The sequence below is a fragment of the Lagopus muta genome, chromosome 26 (genome assembly GCF_023343835.1).
Source record: "Lagopus muta isolate bLagMut1 chromosome 26, bLagMut1 primary, whole genome shotgun sequence".
Classification (NCBI taxonomy): domain Eukaryota; kingdom Metazoa; phylum Chordata; class Aves; order Galliformes; family Phasianidae; genus Lagopus; species Lagopus muta.
The window spans coordinates 108,315-127,645 of record NC_064458.1 but is presented as its reverse complement, the minus strand read 5'-3'; the positions used below and the strand labels follow the sequence as shown (position 1 = coordinate 127,645).

Here is a 19,331-nt window from a genome sequence, read left to right as displayed (position 1 = left end):
TATTAGATATTTCAGAGCTGGCAGGGAGCAGGAAGAAAGGTTGTGCATTGGGAGAATAGTTTTCACTCTTATAAGGACAGGTTGCGCATCTAAAATATCTCATGTTTGAGCCTTCTGGGTTAAAGTCTCAAGTCGTGTTGCTTAACAGCTTACCTGGATGCATGTGTAGTCACCCAAGTCCCATTTTTAGAAGAGTGGAGAACACACACCTCTCACAACTTCCAGTTTAACAACATACACTTAATACCCCCTTTCAGAGTTTTTTCAGCATTCCTTACACCTCTATAAAAGTGGAAGAAGCAGTTCAAAAAGAACACTTTAAGATCCAGACCTGACCCTTTCCTTGAATACTGTGTCACATTAACTTGATGCACAAGGAATATATATTTGAACAGGCATGCACATAAGGAATACCAGCTGATAAACATGATTTTAAAAGTGTTGGATAAAGAAGAATTGATAGCTGGTTATACCAGCTCCAAGATTTGCCCTTGTGTGGGCAGGACAATCTACCCATCATAGTTATTATGATCCATAATCTATGCCTTACAGTGCCTTTACAGCACTTTCTGTTCAGTATCTGAAGACATGAGGAATTTGGGGAGAAATAGCAGGGTGTCTCATCCTAGAAAACTACGAGAAACTCACAAGAGATCTAAACACTCTAAGAGCTTAAAAGCTTCATGGTAACAGCATGTTTCATGGTTTGCAGAACACAGAACTGGCAGTAGGGAGCTGCAGCATGCCTTGGACAAGGAAAGTGCTTTGAAGGTTTAGGAAGAACGGGTTTGGGAGGTCAAAGTCAGGCTAAAGCTTTTGGTACTTCACTAGCAAATTGTTTTCAGAAGGCCATGGCACTCTGATGGCCGCTGCCTTTAGAGATCATCATGCAAAAACCAAGAGCTGGGTAGAATAAGACAAGATCCAACCAGGAGTCTCTTGCCACAGCCCCTGCCTCCATCACTCTGCTCTAGATCCAAACAGCCAGAACTGCAGGACTAGCACAAGGATACCCAATGCTTGTTCACACTGTGGTCTTGGACAAGGCTGCTGTGAAGAGCAACAGCTGCTGTTGCAGCAGACAGGAAGCTGCAGTATGAAGGGTTAAGTGCTTTGAGTTGTCATTACCAGTTGAAACTATTTTTGCACTGCTACCCAAAGGACCCACTCCCATCAAAGGGAAGTGGTGGAGAATATTCCTGAAGACAGAAATATGAGAGCAGAGGTTCCAGGCAGTGGAGATACATGGGGCACACCATCCTGTGGACCTTGCAAGGAAACAAATGGCAAAGACCACAGGCTGACTTGTCCCTTCAGTGGGCTCCAAACAACTCTGTGCTGCAGCTCTGAAAAGAGGGACACCTGAGCTAAACAGAGCAGAGCTTGTGAAGGAGTTTGATGGAAGCCTGAGGGCTTTACTTGACTTAAGCAAGGAACAGAAATCAAAGCAACACATGCCTCACCCATGAATCATCTCTTCTCATGCCTGAGTCTATCATGGGGAAGGTGACCACAGCATCTTGGCATATTACTTATGGAATAAAGGGCATTAGTGAAGATGAACAAGACTGTTTCCGCTGCAGCAGATGTGCGCTGGCAGATGGGGTGTCATGCATGTCTTCTGGTCCCCAAAGAGATGATGCTGAGCACACCACAGAGAAGGGAGAGGAACGGAGACTAACACAGGGAAAGCATCGTAATGGACTGATCCTTCAAATCCTCCACACTTCCACTATGTCTTGACGTTGTAGCACATGCACAGGGGCTGCAGAATAACTCTGTCTGGTGCCACAGGGTTTGTTTGCTCCAGCCAGCATGACTCTCTTCCACAAGCATGTTTCTCTGCTTCCTCCTACACCTTCCCACACCCACCAAGCTTCTGAACTGATTTTATCTTTGCTTTAGTTATATGGTGTATATACATAACAAGAATTACAGAAATGAGCAAGCAAACCTTTGCTTTTAAATTACAATCTCCAAAATTTCCGATTTCTGACAGTACTGGCAGGTCTATCACTGAGCAGCAGCTCCAAGCATTAGTATTTTTGTCCTGGATCACCAAAGTGACACTTCAGATATCAAACACTGTCTAATTAATTATAATTTCTGGTGTTAACTCATGCAAATCACCTGCCACTTACAAAGGAACATGGGAATTCTCACTTCTACACACATTCCTCTGTGCTACAAGTCACATGAAGATGTGTTGTGCAGATTGCAAGCGCTGTTTTACCCATTTAAACAATGCAATTTAGTCTGCTTATGGGACTTTCACCATCATCACCAGACCTAAGTCTGCTCAGGCCCTGCACACCCCTGGACTAGCTTACTTGAACACAAAGCCCACCTCCATATATAGCCCAAACATTTACAAAAACACAGGACTAACTTCTTGATTCCTGGGTTCCTGAAACAAAAACGTTTCCTCAGATCTTTGAGGACAGATAAGAACATCCATCCTTCCCCTGTGCACATCACAACATATAAAAGCCACCATATTGAGATCTCCAAAATTCTTCAGGCAATAAGATGGTGATAAGTCTGACTCAGGTAAGGAGGGGGATTCCTTTTAACCTCAAAGCTGCAAAGTGATAATTGTCAATGTTTTTGTTAGCTTAACAACACGCTTTCAAAACACACTGATGCGCCCCATCTCCTTCATGGCTTCCATAGGCAACACAGAAATGAGACCCAAGGTCTCCTGCTTGCATGGGCCAAAAACAAAGTGACTCAATCAGCTGAATATTAGAAGACTTCAGATAATTCTTACCTGTGCCTCAGTTTCCTCCCCTCAGATCTGGAAAACAGACAACAGGAAGCTTAATTAATAGCTTCAAACCATCTTTTGAGATCTGAACATGAAGCAACACAAACAGAAAAACAAAATACTAAAACATTCATTATTTATTGTATATTAAAGAGCCCATATCTCTTCTAGCCAGGCTCAGAGTCCTGTATTGCTGGGGACTCTGCAAGTATAAAAATGAAAGACAACTTCTACCTTGAAAATCACAGCTGGAGAAGCAGCACCTTTCCTCATTATGTATTCGCTGTGCCGAGGCGCAGGTTGGGGGCAAGAGTGCCTGCTGTCTTCGGCAGTTCCAGCTCATGCTGCAGGGGAGATCTGCAAAGGAAACACCAATGGCTGAACCACAGACCGTCTGCCTTACTCCTTTGAGACTTCTGGGCAATGCCTAGTGCCAGCAAGGCATGCCATCCCAAGCACTTGCCAACCACGTTGCTGGCTGCTAACACAGCTTTGGCAAAAGCCAAGCATGAGCTGCCTGCTGGCAGGGGCTGAGCCCTGACCCGAGAAATGGGCTGAACTCCTGTTCCCAAACTGCAGCTGAATGTGAGCTGCGATGCATGATCCTACACTGTGGGTGGTGTGCAAGGCCCAGACGTGAATCCCCAACAGCACAGACAGCTCTGCAGCAGTTCTTTGTTGGAAGGTTTGCAGAAATAGCTCTCAATCTCTGCCTGGACAGCATGCTTGGTGCAAGTACCTCACCCATCTCTACCTGTGTAGTCTGCTGTAGGGGGCCAGCTTTGCTGGGGCATTGGACTTGATGATCTCTAGAGGTCCTTTCCAGCCCCTACAGTTCTGTGATTCTGTGATCCCCTGCTCCAGCAGGGCGATTGGACTAGATGATGTTTCATCTTGATTGGAAGACAATGCCTTATAATCCCTAACATTCTGTGATCTCCACCATGGAGCAGCACCTGCAGGCCGAGGGCCAAGCACTGGGTGGGCCCCATGGCAGCACCTCCAGCCCCTGGTCCTACTGCAACGCTCCCTGCCGGGCAGGGAGCACAGCAGGGACGGATTCCCTCCGACGCGATCCCCTAAAAGGCCCCATCAGTTTTGTCTCTATTCCGGGGGGCGGCTCAGCTCTGACCCCTCAGAGGAGCCTCCTCACACCTCCCGCCTCTCTCTTCCCATTGGCCTGGGCAGCGCGTGTCGTGCGTCCATTGGCTATCTGGTCTGCTCATCAGGCCCGCGGGGTATTTAAGCGAGGCGAGGCTCCCTTGTTTTTGTTGCTGAACCTGAGGACGCAGGCGAGGTGAGTGGGGAATGGCTGGTGGGGAGGATGTTGTGGGTTGGGCATCTGGCTTGTTCCCATACCGTGTGGCTCCTGAGGCTGGCTCTTGCTTTGCAGCCCTCCCAGAGATGTAAGGCAGAGGCTGGGCTTCAAGCTGACTCTTGCCTCTGGGGAGCACTAAGGCTAAAATCCTTTTCCTGCTTGGGTTGTGTTCCTCCCCTATCAGCTTCCCTAGGGGCAGCTGCAGTCCCAGTGTTGTTTGCTACTTTCCCCATTTCTAGGCACAAAAGATGCCTTGGGATGGGCTACTAGAGAGACAAAGTGGCATCTTGGTGACAGTGCTTTACCTGGTATGCCAGGAAAAAGATCTTAGGGCTAGGAAGAAGCTTCTGATAAGATCCCTGTGGATCTGAGCTGTGTTGGGGCAGCTGCAGGTCCAAAAGCTCTTCTTTCTCTAGAGGAAAGAGGCAGGGCAGGGGGTCCGCAGTACATGGCTGTGCGTGATGTGCCTGCTGCTGATCTGTGATTCAGGTGGGCATGCCCTTCCTGTTGACACTACTGCCTATAGCTATTTCCCTTGATGATCACTTGGTGGAGGCATGATAATAGAGTTAACGAAGGGGTTAGTGACAAGGTAACTTCTTGCTCATGGGCGGACAGAGGCTGCAGCCGTGCATGTAGCCTTGCCTGGCTGCTTGAAGGAGTACTTGGCAAACCTGTGTGGTGTTTCTCAAGACTGACAGGATTCTGCATGTGGTTGTGGCTACCTGAAATTGTGTCTGTGAAAGACTTCATTACCAAAGTAGGTTCTATTGAAACCGACAGATTGAAATTCCTGTTTACTAGTCAGCAAAGCATGTTTCTTGCTCTGCAAGTTCCAGGTGCAGTCCAGAGTTCTGGAAGTTCTTGCGTTATAATCAGTGAACAGAAAATACTGGGAAGCCCAGAAGCTATTTCTCTTAGAAGAAATGGTTTTAATTATCTCCAAACTCTAGGAGCTTGTATGCTTCCTGTCCCAAGGAAGTACTTAGTAATGGCCACCAATGGTGTTCATTTTCCCACGGGATTCTGGGAGGGAGCAATCCTTGACTCCCACTGCAGAAGTGGTTTTAGCCTTTGAGGCGTCCTAAAAGTGATAGCCTTTCTAGAAAGGTTGCAGATGTGTACTTCTGCCAGCAACTCTGTATTTGCTGTTCCAACGCCTAAATTCTCTAATCCCATTTCCAGATCTTGCTCTACCCTGAGTGTTTGCAAACACCATGATTGGTTGAGGGCACTGCCATTTCCCCCACAGCAGAAATTCTCTTGACCACAGTATGCCAACCACATTTATGGTATCTAGGGTATTAAAGATAAATCTGAAAAAAAAAAATGCAAATAAGTGCTTCAAACAAAGATTAATACCTCTGCCCTGGACAGTCCTCCCTGCTCATATCCAAATTGTTAAATTTGGCCCCATTTGTTAATGTGCATTAAAGAGCTGCCAGGTAAGCTATTGAACTAGGCGTATTAGCTGTGACTCAATCAGTGTTCCATAGATGAAACACTGAGGGGAGAAAAGATTCCTAATTGAGATCCTACCTCTCCATCCACAGGATGATGTAACAGCTTCCCCCGGGACAGAACTTGTTTCCAGAGAAAAAGAAAAGCCCTGTGCAAGCTTAAAATTGGGGATTGTTATTGTTTTTTTTTTTTTTAATGTGTGTATGTTGATTGTTGTCAGAGACAGAAATGAGGGGAGTTGCCTACCCCAGCAAGAAAGCACTTTTGTGCCAGGCTACCCTATTGCAGAGTGGTGATAGACTGAGGTGAAGAAAACAGGCAGGCAGCGGCTCTGGAGTTTTGGTGCCTTAGCCCTTTGTTTCGCTGAATTCCAAGTTGTGCCAAATTTGGCAATAACCAATAGCTATGTGACTATGCCACACTAGAGAGATGTACTGAGAAGTTTTGTTTTTTTCTGGAACTATTCTGAGAATGTTCTCCAGCAGTGACCTCGTATCTCTACTGTAGCAATATGAAGTCATCTGCAAGACAAAGCTGTCCTGCTAAGGGAGAATTGGTTTGCTTAATGCAACTAGAGCAAGTAATGATGCTGCTTCTCCTTTCTTCATTCAGAGGCTGCCTGCTGGTAGAGGAGACTGTGGGATTTCTGCTTGCAGTTACCCCAGTTTAGAGTCACGTCTCCCAGCAGAGAGTATGAAACAACTGATGTGGAGCTGCTGAGTACAGTGCTTCCCTGTGATCTAGCAGCACATAAGATCTGCTCCCCACCTCTGGAGGTGAGAGCATAGAAAGAGAAAACAAAACTACCCTGTCTGCATGGCTCACAAAGACACATCCATGCTACAAGCACTGGAGTTGCAACACACCCTGATTCCTCCTCTGGAGGACAGCAAACTATGTTCTAACATGACTGTGCTGTGAGGGTTGTCACTAACTGCTGCCTCCATAATTTAGGAGAGCTCTTAGTACTTCAGAGGTTGATTCTAAATCCTTGTGTTTTTTTTTTTTAATTTAATTACTCCTGACTTACACTTGCAGCTAGAGCACCACTTCTGGCTGTACTTTGTTCTGTGTGCTAACCCTGACACCAGCCAGTGAGACGCTATAGTATGAGTGTTTCTCAGTGTTGAGAAGTGATGCAACTCAGCAAAGGAGTTGTTTGTAATGGTGTTGAAATAGCTGTGCTTCTCAGCTTCAAAAAGCAAACTTGTTTGAGAGAGGAGTAACGACTGACTGCGCAAACCATATGGACTTTGGGCATGAAACTTGCATTCAAGCCTTGCTTTTACTTGGAGCAATTTTTCTGGAAGCTTTCCCAGGCTGCTGAAGTTTAAATTGTACCTTTGATGTGGTGTTATGTCAGCTGGCCCTCCAGAGGAAAAGGAGAGTGTCCCAGTTTGTGACAACTCCTGCTATAGGCATGTACTCTGCATCCCTGACTGCCTTGCTCTCACCACAGTGCCAATTAATTCCATACATAACTTGCCAGACTGTCAAACACAGTGTCACTGATTACTGAGAAGTCTCCCCAAGCTCTGTCCATCATCTGTTCTGAGCAAATGAATGACCGTTTCACTGTTTCTGTCCCAACTCTCTGTTCCTGTTTCCACAGCAAAATGTAAGAATTAAGCAGGTCAGTGTTGACAAGAAAGAGACAGCAGTCTCTGCTGCTTATCAAATGGCAGGCATTTTGGATAGTCTGCCAGGAAGTCTAGTTCTTGGCTTGGGAATCCTGTTTGTAATGAATTCTGGTTTGAGGGATTCCCACTGGAAAAATGCTGTAGGATTTCTAAGAAGAGAGACACTAGCTGGCAAGACAGGGAAGCAGATACTGCAAGGAACAACAAGTATGCTGAAATCTCTGCTATGCCTGATTGAGACAAGATGCAATCTTAGATCTGTCATTATTCTGGTGTGTCTGGATGTCAACCTTGATCCAAGCTAGTGAGACAATACACATTCAAGCTGTTGTATCACTTTTATACTTGAACTGCTTAAATCCCATTACAAAGTAAGAATGCTTCTGAGATTTAGTATCATAGGAGGTGAATTTTGCTCTCCAGCAGGACCAGAACAAGTTTTTAAGTAGATGATCAGAATGCTACAGCAGGAACACAGCCTGCTCTGGAGCATCTTCATATTCTTCCCAGAGCTGTGAGACTTCCAGCGTTGCTGAAGTTGGTAGCAATGCTACTGTGAAGTTCCTAGACTGCTCTGGATCCAAACGTTGTTGCCCTCTACTTCTCGCAAGTATTACTGTGACTATGGTTAACTGGCAGAATCTTAAATTGTACATCTGTGCCCTTTTTTGACCTTTCAGCTGCAGTTGACTTCACTATGGCATCAAAGCAGATCCCAAAAAAAGATTGGGAGGCTGAGGAACAGCAGCAAGAGGTAGGTACTTTATCATGTGGCAGTTAAACTACCTGTTGACATACAGTGGTTAGCAACTTCTGCCAGCATCTCAAAAACAGGCTGGGGGTAGCGGAAAGAATGACTAAATGAAGCTGTGCCTAAGTCCAAACTCATACAGAAGCCAGCTTGCTCCAGGAAATATTCCATGGCTGGCTCAGGTAATGCAAATAATTCTGAAACATTAGCTGTTATAGTTCCTACTTCTGCATTTGAACTTGATGGTGCTAAAACAAAGTTTGAGTTAGTCATGACAAGCCTGGAGCTCCAGCTTCTATTCCTGGCTTGCTACTGACAAAGACTTGTCTTTGGGCAAGTCTCTTCAACTCTGAGCCTAAAAAAAAAGATGAGATAGACTGAATGCCTTAGAATCTTTAATAGCTTGTATTCACACACCAGGTTGAGGCTGGTTCTCTGTCTTCACACATTTCTCTATGATTTTAGAGTGCTGTCAACCGGATAACCAACCTGCCTTTGCTTAATTCTGCATTCAACCTGGTCTCATCTGCCTACAGTTCTACTAAGGAAATGCATCCTTGCCTCAGTGGTGTCTGCAATGTGGCTGAGACTGTGGCTGCAGTTGCAGTAGGCAGTGTGGTTGGTGGCGCACAGCCCATACTGAACCAACTGGATTCACAAAGTAAGCAAGGGGGCCCTTCCTATACAGAAGAAGTAGAGAGGGAGGGGAGTTTCATGGACTCATTCAGTGACATCCTTTTTTTTTTTTTTTCTTTAGAGTACATTCTAGTTAATGGTAGCACTCAGCCCCCTGCTTGTTTGTTTTCAGCAGCTCAATAATTTCACTGAATTTTCTGGATATAATATTGTTACTAGAGTATGTGAAGTCTGGCCTCTTGACTCCCCTGTAATGTTATAATGGGGTGGAAAGTATAGCAGTAATAGCAGGGTGTTAAAGTCTTTGGCTGCAGTAAATGAGGACAAGCCCAAACGCAGTAGCTGCGGACACAGAAATGAAGGAAGAAAACTGGCTTACCTTTGGAAGGCCTTAGGTACACAGTAAATCTCCAACGAGATCCCTTTGCCTCTACTGTCAAGCCTTAAATGAGGTCTAGGCCGAGGTGGATCCTGGTTCCACTCCTTCCAGTCACTTAGGGGCATTGCATGCATCTCATCCCAAAACAGTATTTTTGTTTGCTTTTGTGAGCACTCTTTGTTGGTCATTGTAGGGTCAAAACCCCTCTGAAAACTGAAGTCTAAACTGGTACTGTCTTTTTTTTTTTTTGTCTAGTTGCACTTGCAAATGAATATGCCTGTAAAAGACTGGATCAGCTGGAGGAGAATTTGCCTTTTCTTCAACAGCCAGCAGATAAGGTAAAAGCTTTTTCTGGGGGAGTCATGGCTTGATCTCTTGATGGAACTGTTATGGGCGCAGAGGAACTTGGGGAAATAAAATTTGGCAACAGTGCTCTGTCAGGTCAGTCCCTGGTATAGGCTAAAGGACTCATAGCTAGCTGATGAGAGCTGGAGATATGCCTTCAGCATGTGGAAACAAACGTGAAACGGTGTGTTTCTCTGGTCTACTAGCAGAGTGCAAACAGTTATCCACATGGAAAAGCTACTTTGGGGAAGGAAAACCTACTTCAGGAAAAAAATAATCTTTATTCCCTTCCTGTCATAGGTATTCTCAGACACCAAACAGCTGGTTTCCACCAAAGTGACATCTGCTATGGATGCTGCCTGTGAGGCAAAAGAAGCAATGGCTGATAAAGTGACTGAAGCTATGGATCTCACTAAAAATGCTGTTGGGGATGGTGTTAAGCTGACCAGGTCAATGGTCACTTACAGCGTTAACAATGCTGTGGAGGCTGCTCAGGGTGCAAAGGACCTTGTAACTAATAAAGTGACTGAAGCAGTAGGCCTCACTAAGCACATTGTGGATGACAGTATTGGGATGACCAAGTCTGCGGTTGCCAATACGATTGTCAGTGCTGTGGAGGCTGCTCAGGGTGCCAGGGAGCTTGTCACTAACAAGGTGTCTGAAGCAGTAGACCTCACTAAACACATTGTGGAGGACAGCGTGGGACTGACTAAGTCTGCGGTTACTTCCACTATTGTCAGTGCTGTGGAAGCTGCCCAGGGTACCAAAGACCTTGTGAGTAACAAGATGACAGAAGCTGTGGATCTCAGTAAGCATGTTGTGGAGGACAGCATGGAACTGACCAAGTCTGCAGTAGCAAATACTATTGTCAGTGCTGTGGAGGTTGCCCAGGGTGCCAGGAACCTTGTGACTAACAAGGTGATAGAGGCAGTAGATCTAACAAAAGTGGCTGTTCAGGATAGTATGGAGAAGACCAAATCAGCGGTTGCTTCAACAGTCAGTACAGCTCTGGATGCTGCGTACAGCACCATAGCTAGCAAAATAAATACAGCCCTTGAGCAGAGCAGAGAAGCCATCCAAGAGGGTGTGGAGATAACTAATTCAGTGGTGCTCAACAGTGCGAGCAAAGCCAAGGCAGTGGGACAAGCAGTGGCAGGTGGTGTTGAATCTGTCCTGGGTATATCAGAAGATCTGGTGGATCATTACCTCCCCATGACTGAAGAGGAACTAGGTGAGAAAATGCTGAGCTGGCGGTTGTAAATGCAAAGCCTTTCTCACATGGCTGGGGAGCACCTGATGCTGAAAGAGTCATCTAAATAGACACGTAGCTCTGTATGTATCACTAGGATGGCTTTCTGTCAACACTGCGTAGCTGCTTGCTGTGGGACAGACTTCAAGAATTTGCTAGCTACTCCTTGTCCTACAGCCTCAAGACAAATGTGGGTGCCTGCTTCAACCTGTCTGTCAAGCCTGCTTATCTGAAGAGAACACTCTGTTTGGGGACTAGCTCACCTTTAATACCTGAGCATCTGCAAACCTCTACTGCTTATACAGCAACTTCAGTCTTCTACTTTTCCAGTGTGGGATTTTACTACTCCCTGCCATTCCTTACAGCTAGCACAGCTACACCTCTGTTCTTGTTTCCTTCAGGTCAACTTGCCACTGCTGTTGAGGGATTTGGTATGGCTTCTGTGGAGGAGCAGAAACAGCAGCAGAATTACTTTGTTCGACTGGGTTCCCTCTCTAGCAAAGTCCGCCACCGAGCCTATCAGCTCTCCCTGAACAAGCTGCAGCATGTTAAACAAAGCACTCAGAACGCACTCTCACAACTACAGCTGGCAATAAATCTGGTACAAACATGTTGGTTTTTTTTTTCCCTTCCATCTGTAACCTTTCTGCTTTAGGAGTTGGTTGTAGGTGCTTTTCCATCCTGCACCTAGCTGTGTCCCTGCCTATCTGAAGTGCTGACAGAACCACTTTTGCTTAGCTGATTGTATGTACATTGAATGCAACTATGCCTCTCATTTTTCCTATCAGATTGAATCTGTGAAAAAGGAGGTTGGCCAGAAGCTTCTGGATGGGCAAGAGAAACTCCATCAGCTGTGGGTGAGCTGGTGTCTGACTCAACCCAAGGGACACCAAGTTAAAACAGCTTCCCAAATGGAGGTATATGTGGGTGTATGTAATTGGACCTCTTGTGAATGGTGTGCATCTCATCTGCTACAGCAGCTGAGCTGTATTTCTTTCCCAGCAGATGGAATCACGGACTCTAGCTATGCTGCATATCATCACTCAGCAGCTACAAGCTATTTATGAGAATCTGAAAGTCAGCATCCATGGCCTCCCCTGGAACATCCAAGAAGCTGTGCATCAGGCAACTCAAAATATCAGGAAGCTGCACACTTCTTTTGCCAGTGCTAATTCTTTTCAGGATCTCTCCAGCACAACTCTGACCAAGAGCCGGAACTGTGTGGCTGAAGCCCAAAGGTCTCTCGATGTCCTGTTTGAGTATGTAACCCAGAACACCCCTCTAAACTGGCTTGTGGGTCCCTTCAAGGCAACAGCTAAAGTATCACAGGATAGCAGAAAGGGGAAAAAAGGTAAAAGTAATATAAAATCACTTGCTGTAGAAAAGGCTGCTTCATCAAAGGTGACTAAGAGGCCTGAAGAACCAAAAGGAGCAAAAACAAATCTGGGGGGAGCATGTGGAATGCTAGAGAAGCTAGAAGGGAAGGTAGATGCAGAAGAGGTGTTGGCTGCAAAGGAGATAATAACTAATGCGCTGAAGGAAGATCCCTGAGAAGCTGAATTCATCTGGCTAAGGCCCGTAAGAATGTTCCTTAGTCTTTTAATCGTGTACCCAATGTCAGTCATGCTGCTGCTCTCACTGTCCCAGTATGAGCTTACAGTAAGATGTAGTTTGCAAGAAGGCTTGATGACCAAGATGGGGTGATTCCAGATCTTGATGTATTTTTTTCTTCAAGCATGTTAATCCAAAAAAGGAAGGTAGAGGGTCTGTACTTCATCTTTTTTTAATTAAGTCAGCACAGCTGACTGGTGGTTCTTGCTGAGACAAGCTGTGGATGAGAAGTCTCGAGTTATTTTTAATGTTGAATTATGTTAATAACTTCATCCAAGCTGCAGAGATCTTAAGGATTATTCACTTGACCTTTGATCGTGTTTTCCTCCTGAAATTTTAAAACTGTGTTACAGACGCTACTTCCTTTCTGACTTCAGCTGGGGGCGAGAGGCTGTTTCTCAGAAGTAACTTCTTTTTATCAGCCAAAAACTTGCTCTTTTGTAGAGGGATTTTCTTGTAAGCATGTCAATCTGCAGTGGGACTGTCTTTCCTGACTGTAAAAAGAACTTCAGTGACTATCTGTGCTTAAATTAATTCTACAAAGTGAAATATTTTGTGGCTGTAAACAAAACAGGGAGGTAGGTACTGTTCACTTCTACAAAGCAGCGTTTGCTTGGGAACTGTTCCTGGTGTCACTTATTTTGTATTGGTATGGCACCACTGCTAGGGTTGGAGTAATGGTAAAGACTTGAAAATAAAACTTGTTCTTTCCTTTACCTAGAGCAGGTTGGAAGCTTGTGTTAGACAAATCACCTCTTGCATAAAAAGAGCTGCACCAGGAGCAACCCTCTCCCAGTGCTCCAGCCCCACTCTGCACACACGTCACTCTCCCATCGTACCTCTGGCCCCTGACGCTCGGAGGAGCGATGCTGAAAGCCTCTCGCTGTAAGAAAATGTAATTCTTATAGCGCATGTGCTCTTGGCAGCTTGCGTTAAATACCTCCAGGAGCTATTACAGAGGGTGACAGCACAAGGCGTTACGGCTCATCCTCTGCCGGGGCGAGTGCAGCGGGGGGGGCGCTGCTTCGGGCCGGGCTTCCTGCCCCGGCCCCGCAAGCGCCGCTCCCGTCCTGCCTCCACGGGACCGCTCCGCCCCAGCCCTGCGGCCGAGCTCTGCTCCGCCCCGCTGTTCCGAGTTGCTCCGCTTCCTCGTATGCCAGGAGGCCCTGCCTGGGCAGCAGCGACGCCGGGCCCGGGGCAGCGCGGAGCGTCCCACTTCAGGCCCCATCCGCGACCCCAGGCCTGGCCCTGGAGGGTGCTGCTCGTGCGGGAAGGGGGTGCGTGGCAGTGTAGGGGCAGGGCCGGGGGCTCCGGTGCGGCGGGAGCGGCGCAGGTAGGACTGTACAGCCGGGGGGGTGTGACGGGGAAGCGGTGCTTGTGGTGCGGCTCCGCGGAAGCGCTGCGCGTCGGGGCAGAGAGCGGCGGCCGAAGAGGCACGGTGAGAACCACGAGAGGTTTGGGGGCGTTTGGGGCATTTCGCTGAGTCACAAGGCGGAAGGGTATCAACGAGTTACAAAGGTCCCGCTCTGCTCTTTCGATGCCCGGCCTTTCATTCCTTCCTTCCCCCCATCGACTGTTTCACTGAAACGGTTTTCGTTTAAAGAGCCACCAACTTCTTCAGGTTCAGCTTGAACTCATTCATTGGGCAATTAGAGAATTTTTCTGAATGAGAAAAACAAATTTAAATTTTAGACTTTCCCCAGTTGAGAGCTATTTGTAAACACCCCAGTTTCCTTTATATGCAGAAAGCTGTTCACCAGGCTCTTTGTGGAGCTGCAGGTCTGCTATTCAATCTAACCCAGCTCAGTCAGCATCGGTGAGTGCTGCGGTTTAGGAGAGACCAGGGATTAGATACAGAAGGAGATCACACCAATGTCCACAGTGACATGAGGCAGCCCAAGAGCAGATGTGTGGGTATTCTTGGCCTTCCTGGGACTTGAAAGGGCTTTATTTCCTAGTTTGCCACTGCAAAGAGCGGCCCTGGAGGAGATGAGTGCGTGGCTTTACCCAAATACACGATTAATTTAGCAGTGACTTTAAAACTGTTGTCTATAACGTGAAAAGAATGTGAAGAACTTACTCTTTGCTTAATAACAGAGTTGGAATTATGTGTGTAGCATGTCACATGTACTGGCATATTTGTAAGCAGTAAATGTGGGGGGGAAAAAAACAGAGCTCTGAGAGCCTGGGAGCTCTCTGCCCCATTGTTTCTCAGTATGTTCTCCCATGTTCTTCTCATAGGTTCATTTGCTCTGCTCTTCAGGACAGAGATAGCTCACTTCTGAGTCAAATCACTGAGCTGCAAAAAGGCATTGCTTGCATGGTACAGGAAGTACAACCAGGGCATTGCAGAGCACTGCGGGGAAATAAACCTTGAATCCAAATGCTGTAATATGCTTTTTCCATCCACGCTGCTACAGTCCATCATCTTGGCCACCAGCTGATGAGATGGCACAGAGTGCTGACATCGAGCCAAGCTTTGAGGACATTTTTAATATCAACGGGGATGCTCAGAGGGACACACTCAATAGCATCCCGGTTGTAGATCAGGAAAGATGTGGCTCAGCTATCAGCACTGTGGATTCAGATAGTGAGTTTCGGACACTGAGATCTGATGTGAGCACAGGATTTGTCCGTATGACCAGCCCAAACAGCATGGCAAAAAGCTCCCCAATGAAGATTAGAAACACTTCAGACTTTTCAGGCCCACAGACCTTGCAATCCTCAGGGATCTCCAATTCCTTCACCAATCTCCTGATCAGTCAATCGCCAACAGCTATTTTTTGCACGCCGACTCTTTCCTGTGAGTCCAGTCGGCTGTGTGAAGAGATCACCACTGATACTGGACAGCCTGATGGAGAGAGACAGAGCCACAGCCTGCAGGAAACAGGCAGCCCCAGCAGTCATTCCACTCAGGACACAAATCCCCAAGTCCCCCATCTGGGGAAGACACTGCAGGTCAGTTCCTGTCATCCATCTCTCCCTATTGTTGAAACACAGCTGCCCACACTTGGTGCTGTGGGCCAGCCTGTTGAGAGTGACGATATTTCCAGCACAGTGATAGCAGAACCTCAGGTACCAAAAAAAAACAGAGACCAAAAGCAAAAATTATCTACAAGTCTTCCCTATTCAAGAACAACAATAAATACTGGTCCTGCTTGCATACCCATAGAAGACTCCTACATTCCAGCAGGTACTTCCAACTCCGCAGCTGCTTCCACTTCAGTTTGTTCCTTTCCTCCTCAAACCAATTCCTCTACAACCATTCCCCCTCCTCTTCAGAGTGTTCCTTACAGTGTACCATTTCCCACTCCCCTCCACACATCCGCCTCCCCAACTTGCCCTCCTCCTTTAAAAACTGTGAAAGCAGCATTAGCACCAGAGCCCAGTGGTGAAAAGAAAAAGTTCTTCACTTTTGTTGTTCTACATGCTTCGGAAGATGAGCATATTGCATGTCGCATCAAGGACCTGCTGGAGAACATGGGGGTGCCCAATGGTGCCACATTCTGTGAGGACTTCCTCATTGCAGGACACAACCAGCTGACTTGCTTTCAGGATGCTATGGAAAACTCTGCTTTCCTCATCCTTCTGCTGACCAAGAACTTTCTGTGCCACCAGTGTATGTTTCAAACAAACTCAGCTCTAATGGAGTCCATCCAGCGACCTTCCAAGCACAACTCTGTCATTCCTTTTGTACCTAAGGAGAATCCATTGGAGCGGAGTCAGATTCCCAGCATGCTCAGTGTGCTGGTGGCCTTGGATGAGAACTCTCCTGTGTTTGCCAGGACAGTGCAGAACACCTTTACCCCCGAGAAAATCAATGAAAGGAAGGCCATGTGGTGCCAGATACAGCAAGTCCAAGAGCAGAAAAGGAAACAAGAGCTATATCAGGATCACTGCCAAACACTGCAGAACTTAGGTGCTCTGACCCTTGGCTCCCTTCCCCAGATGTCTCCATCAGCAGTGCAGCTGAATCAGTCAAGCCTAGAGCAGCTGCTAGAACAGCTCCTGCCTCTCCAGTTATCCCAACAATGCCATCCTCCAGCGTCTGTCTCTGCTGCCACACATCCACTTCTCCAGGCTGGTCATCCCACATCTGCTCAGCTGGGTCCCTCTCCTTCCCAACCACTTAATCTCCCATCAGGCCAGCACTACAGGACTGCAGATCCAGGAGGTGCCCATCCCATCATCATTCAACATGCTCGAATGGTTCAGATTGGGAACCACAACACAATGCATGTGGAAACTGCTGCACCAGGTCCACAGGACAGTGGGGAAGAATCCAGGGAGAATGCTTAATCGGAGATGCAAAAAGTCAGCTAGAGTCACCCACTCTTCATTTCAAACTCTAGACTAGAGAGATTCTGCTGGAAAAGGGACTATTCTGATTTCAGTGGGGCCTAGTAGCTTCTATTTCTTGGAGCACAGGAGAAAAGTGCCTTCTTTTACAAAGAGGTTGTCATTTCCTCAGATTACTATCCATTTGCTTATTTTCCTTTAACCGAGAAAACAATTTTCTTGATTTTCTGAGGATTAACTGAAAGGTTTGATAAATAAATTTTAATTAATTTATATTTTCATTTCTCCAGTTGTTTCCTGTAAAATCAGAAAAGGGACAGCTGGGGATATCTCTGTATGTCTAGCTCTTAAGTGGAGGGGGTTGGGAGATAGCACATCTCGATTATGTTTCATAATCTGCTGCTGACCAAGTAATCTGAGGGAAAATCTTCTGAGAATTCTTTGGGGAGTCACTGTGGCCTCCTGTGAAGGTGCTCTGCACTGCAAGGTCACACTATTTTCTTCTGGCTGCCCTCTTTGCTTGTGGTTGCAGTGTGGCCTGTTCATATCGGTGCCTACTTTGTGCACATGGCACGCTCCCCTTGCTGCTGCTGTGCAGCACCATTTCCCCCAGCCTCACATCAGAGCTGGGAAAATTCATGAAACTTGCTTCAAAAACTTCTGAGAGGCTGTGGGCCTCTAGGCTGAGGCATCAGGAGATGACTATTCTCAGTTCTCCCCTGAAACTGCAAAGAGACAAGCTTTGTGTTTGTGAGATAGAATTCCCACATGCCCCTCGAGGCATGGTTTAAGAAAAATATTTTTAACAAAACTCTGTTAAACTCAAAGGACCAAGATTATACACCAGGTATGAGGCTAAATAAGAACTTTACAGTAAAGCTGTACTTTGGGAAAAACAAAACAAAAACAAAAAACCAAAGGTAAAATGCAAAGGGGGGAAATTTGGAGAAAGTCTGAGAAAGCAGAAGCTGTGGGTTCTCCTTTATCTGTTTTTAAAAGTTCACAGATGGGATTAGGCCCTGCTAGACTGGCTGTTATACACAGAAATATGCTCTACTGAGATTATTCCTTCCATTTATTTTACCACCTTTGAGGGAATAGTTTGACTCAAAACCAGAAGTGTTGAGCAGAGCATTACAAGAGTGAAGAAAGGCCAGTGACAGGGAGATATTCTGCAGGATCTGGGCAATGGCTCTATGAGGCAGACCTCTACTAGGCTTTTAGCCCAAGGATGGCATCTGAAGCTCAATGCCAACCTGCTTGCTCAGCCTGATGGGTGTTGCCATGGCCATTTGCCTGTTCTGTCAGCAGAGGTCAGACCAAAGCCACCAGGTGTCTAGAAACTGTTTCCTCTGCCAAGCAGACTCAAAGTGACAGCAGCAAACTCCAGAGCCTGCTGGCACTGCTCCAGGGTCCGTGCAAGCTGTAGGGCAGCTCACCCTACCTACTCCTCACCCTTGGAAGAGCCAGAGAGCTACCAAGTGCTCATTAAAGACAGCCTTCAGGGCCAGTGCAATTGATACACAGCAGGTGACTCCCATTCCTGATATTACTGCTGATATTTGTGTGCTCATGTCACTCTGAATACTTGCCCTGGTATGTTTCAAATCAAGAGAAGCCAGCCTTGTCTGGAAGCCAACAAGCAGGACTACTACAGGCCATCCTGGTCACGTACTATCCAAGCAGAGTGCCCAAAGGGTGACAGAAGAACTCATGAGTCTGTTCACAGAATGTCTCTCTATCTCCCTTCCTTGACCTCAAGGAAGGCTTAGCTCCTCCTGGGCCTCCTTGGCTAAGACCTAGTGCAAGATAAAGGGACTTGGACAAACCAAAGCCCCCTCTGTCCTGCTTAAGAGCTGCCATCAGTTGCTGGCTTCCAGCTTTGAAACAGTTTGGCTTCTGTTTCTCACACTGACCTAATAATAAAGGATTAACTCATTTATGCTTTACAGAGCCTGCTGAAATTCTTGTGGTGGTTGCATTCTTTCTAAAGATGATCCTATTTTCTCTACATCCCCTTTGTTAGAATAGGCATTGTATTACTGCAACATTGTCACACTGCAGTTGTGCAGCCTCCAAATCCTCTGAAGAAAGCATATACATCAATCTTGCTCCATTTATTATGCTTTCTATAAATTTTATAAACCTTGCAAACCTGGTCAGCTGGAAACTGCTCCAGTTTGTGAACAGTCACAACAAGTTTGCTTGGAGTGGAGAAACAGAGAAAGACACAGCAGCAGGCAGTAAAATACTCTGCAGGGTGCTTTTTTTTAAGCTTATTGTACACTGATTTCCAAGTGACTCAAAAGGTGTGACTGCCACATAACAGGCAAAGCCCTATTTCAACTGCAGCAAGTTCACTCACTCCACATTTTCAGGGCTGTCTTTGTTCTTCCTCATCATGGAAAGGAAGCTTGTCACTCTTTGTTTTCACAAGAGAACATACACGTGTTTGTGACCTTCTGATTTTTCCCCTGTGTTTCTCTGTGAAGCTGAGAAATGCTCAACAATGACCAAGCTATTGCAAATTATTTTTGAGGAATGATCAGTGAAGGGAAAAACTTTCAAATATTTTATACATCTTTTCCTTTCCTGCCCAGGGAAGGCTATTTTTGAAATCCAAATGATTGTTTTGAAACTAGCTCCAGAAACTTTAATTATTTTGTTTTGCTTTTCATCTGCCACTGATAGCTCTGGAGCTTAAAAACAAATTGATGACAGACACATTGCATCCCTCTTCCTGCCTGTCCTGACTGTGCATAAGGCTGGTAATATCTGAGTCAAAAGATTATAATCCCTTCCTACTTCATTTACATAAGACAAAGCAAAGTATATAAAGATATGTCATTCAAGTATCAGTTTTATCCCTTTTCAG

The 19,331-nt window shown here is 46.2% G+C and overlaps 2 protein-coding genes across 4 annotated transcripts; both read left to right on the top strand.

Annotated features, from left to right (window-relative positions):
• The first annotated feature begins 4,055 nt into the window (after positions 1–4,055).
• LOC125684884 (perilipin-3-like) lies at positions 4,056–12,873 on the top strand. The gene is made up of 8 exons (XM_048927436.1): positions 4,056–4,064; positions 7,867–7,940; positions 8,474–8,598; positions 9,208–9,290; positions 9,598–10,528; positions 10,948–11,147; positions 11,335–11,463; positions 11,549–12,873. The coding sequence occupies exons 3-8, from the start codon at positions 8,487–8,489 to the stop codon at positions 12,095–12,097; spliced, it is 2,004 nt and encodes a 667-aa protein (XP_048783393.1). The 5' UTR covers positions 4,056–4,064; positions 7,867–7,940; positions 8,474–8,486; the 3' UTR covers positions 12,098–12,873.
• Positions 12,874–13,053: 180 nt separating this feature from the next.
• Positions 13,054–16,729, top strand: TICAM1 (TIR domain containing adaptor molecule 1). 3 transcript variants are annotated; one of them, XM_048927439.1, is made up of 2 exons: positions 13,054–13,434; positions 14,399–16,729. In XM_048927439.1, the coding sequence occupies exon 2, from the start codon at positions 14,606–14,608 to the stop codon at positions 16,454–16,456; it is 1,851 nt and encodes a 616-aa protein (XP_048783396.1). In that variant the 5' UTR covers positions 13,054–13,434; positions 14,399–14,605; the 3' UTR covers positions 16,457–16,729. The 3 variants fall into 3 exon arrangements, with proteins under 3 accessions (XP_048783396.1, XP_048783397.1, XP_048783394.1); XM_048927440.1 differs by lacking the exon at positions 13,054–13,434 and adding an exon at positions 13,457–13,490; XM_048927437.1 differs by lacking the exon at positions 13,054–13,434 and adding an exon at positions 13,484–13,595.
• Positions 16,730–19,331: the final 2,602 nt, after the last annotated feature.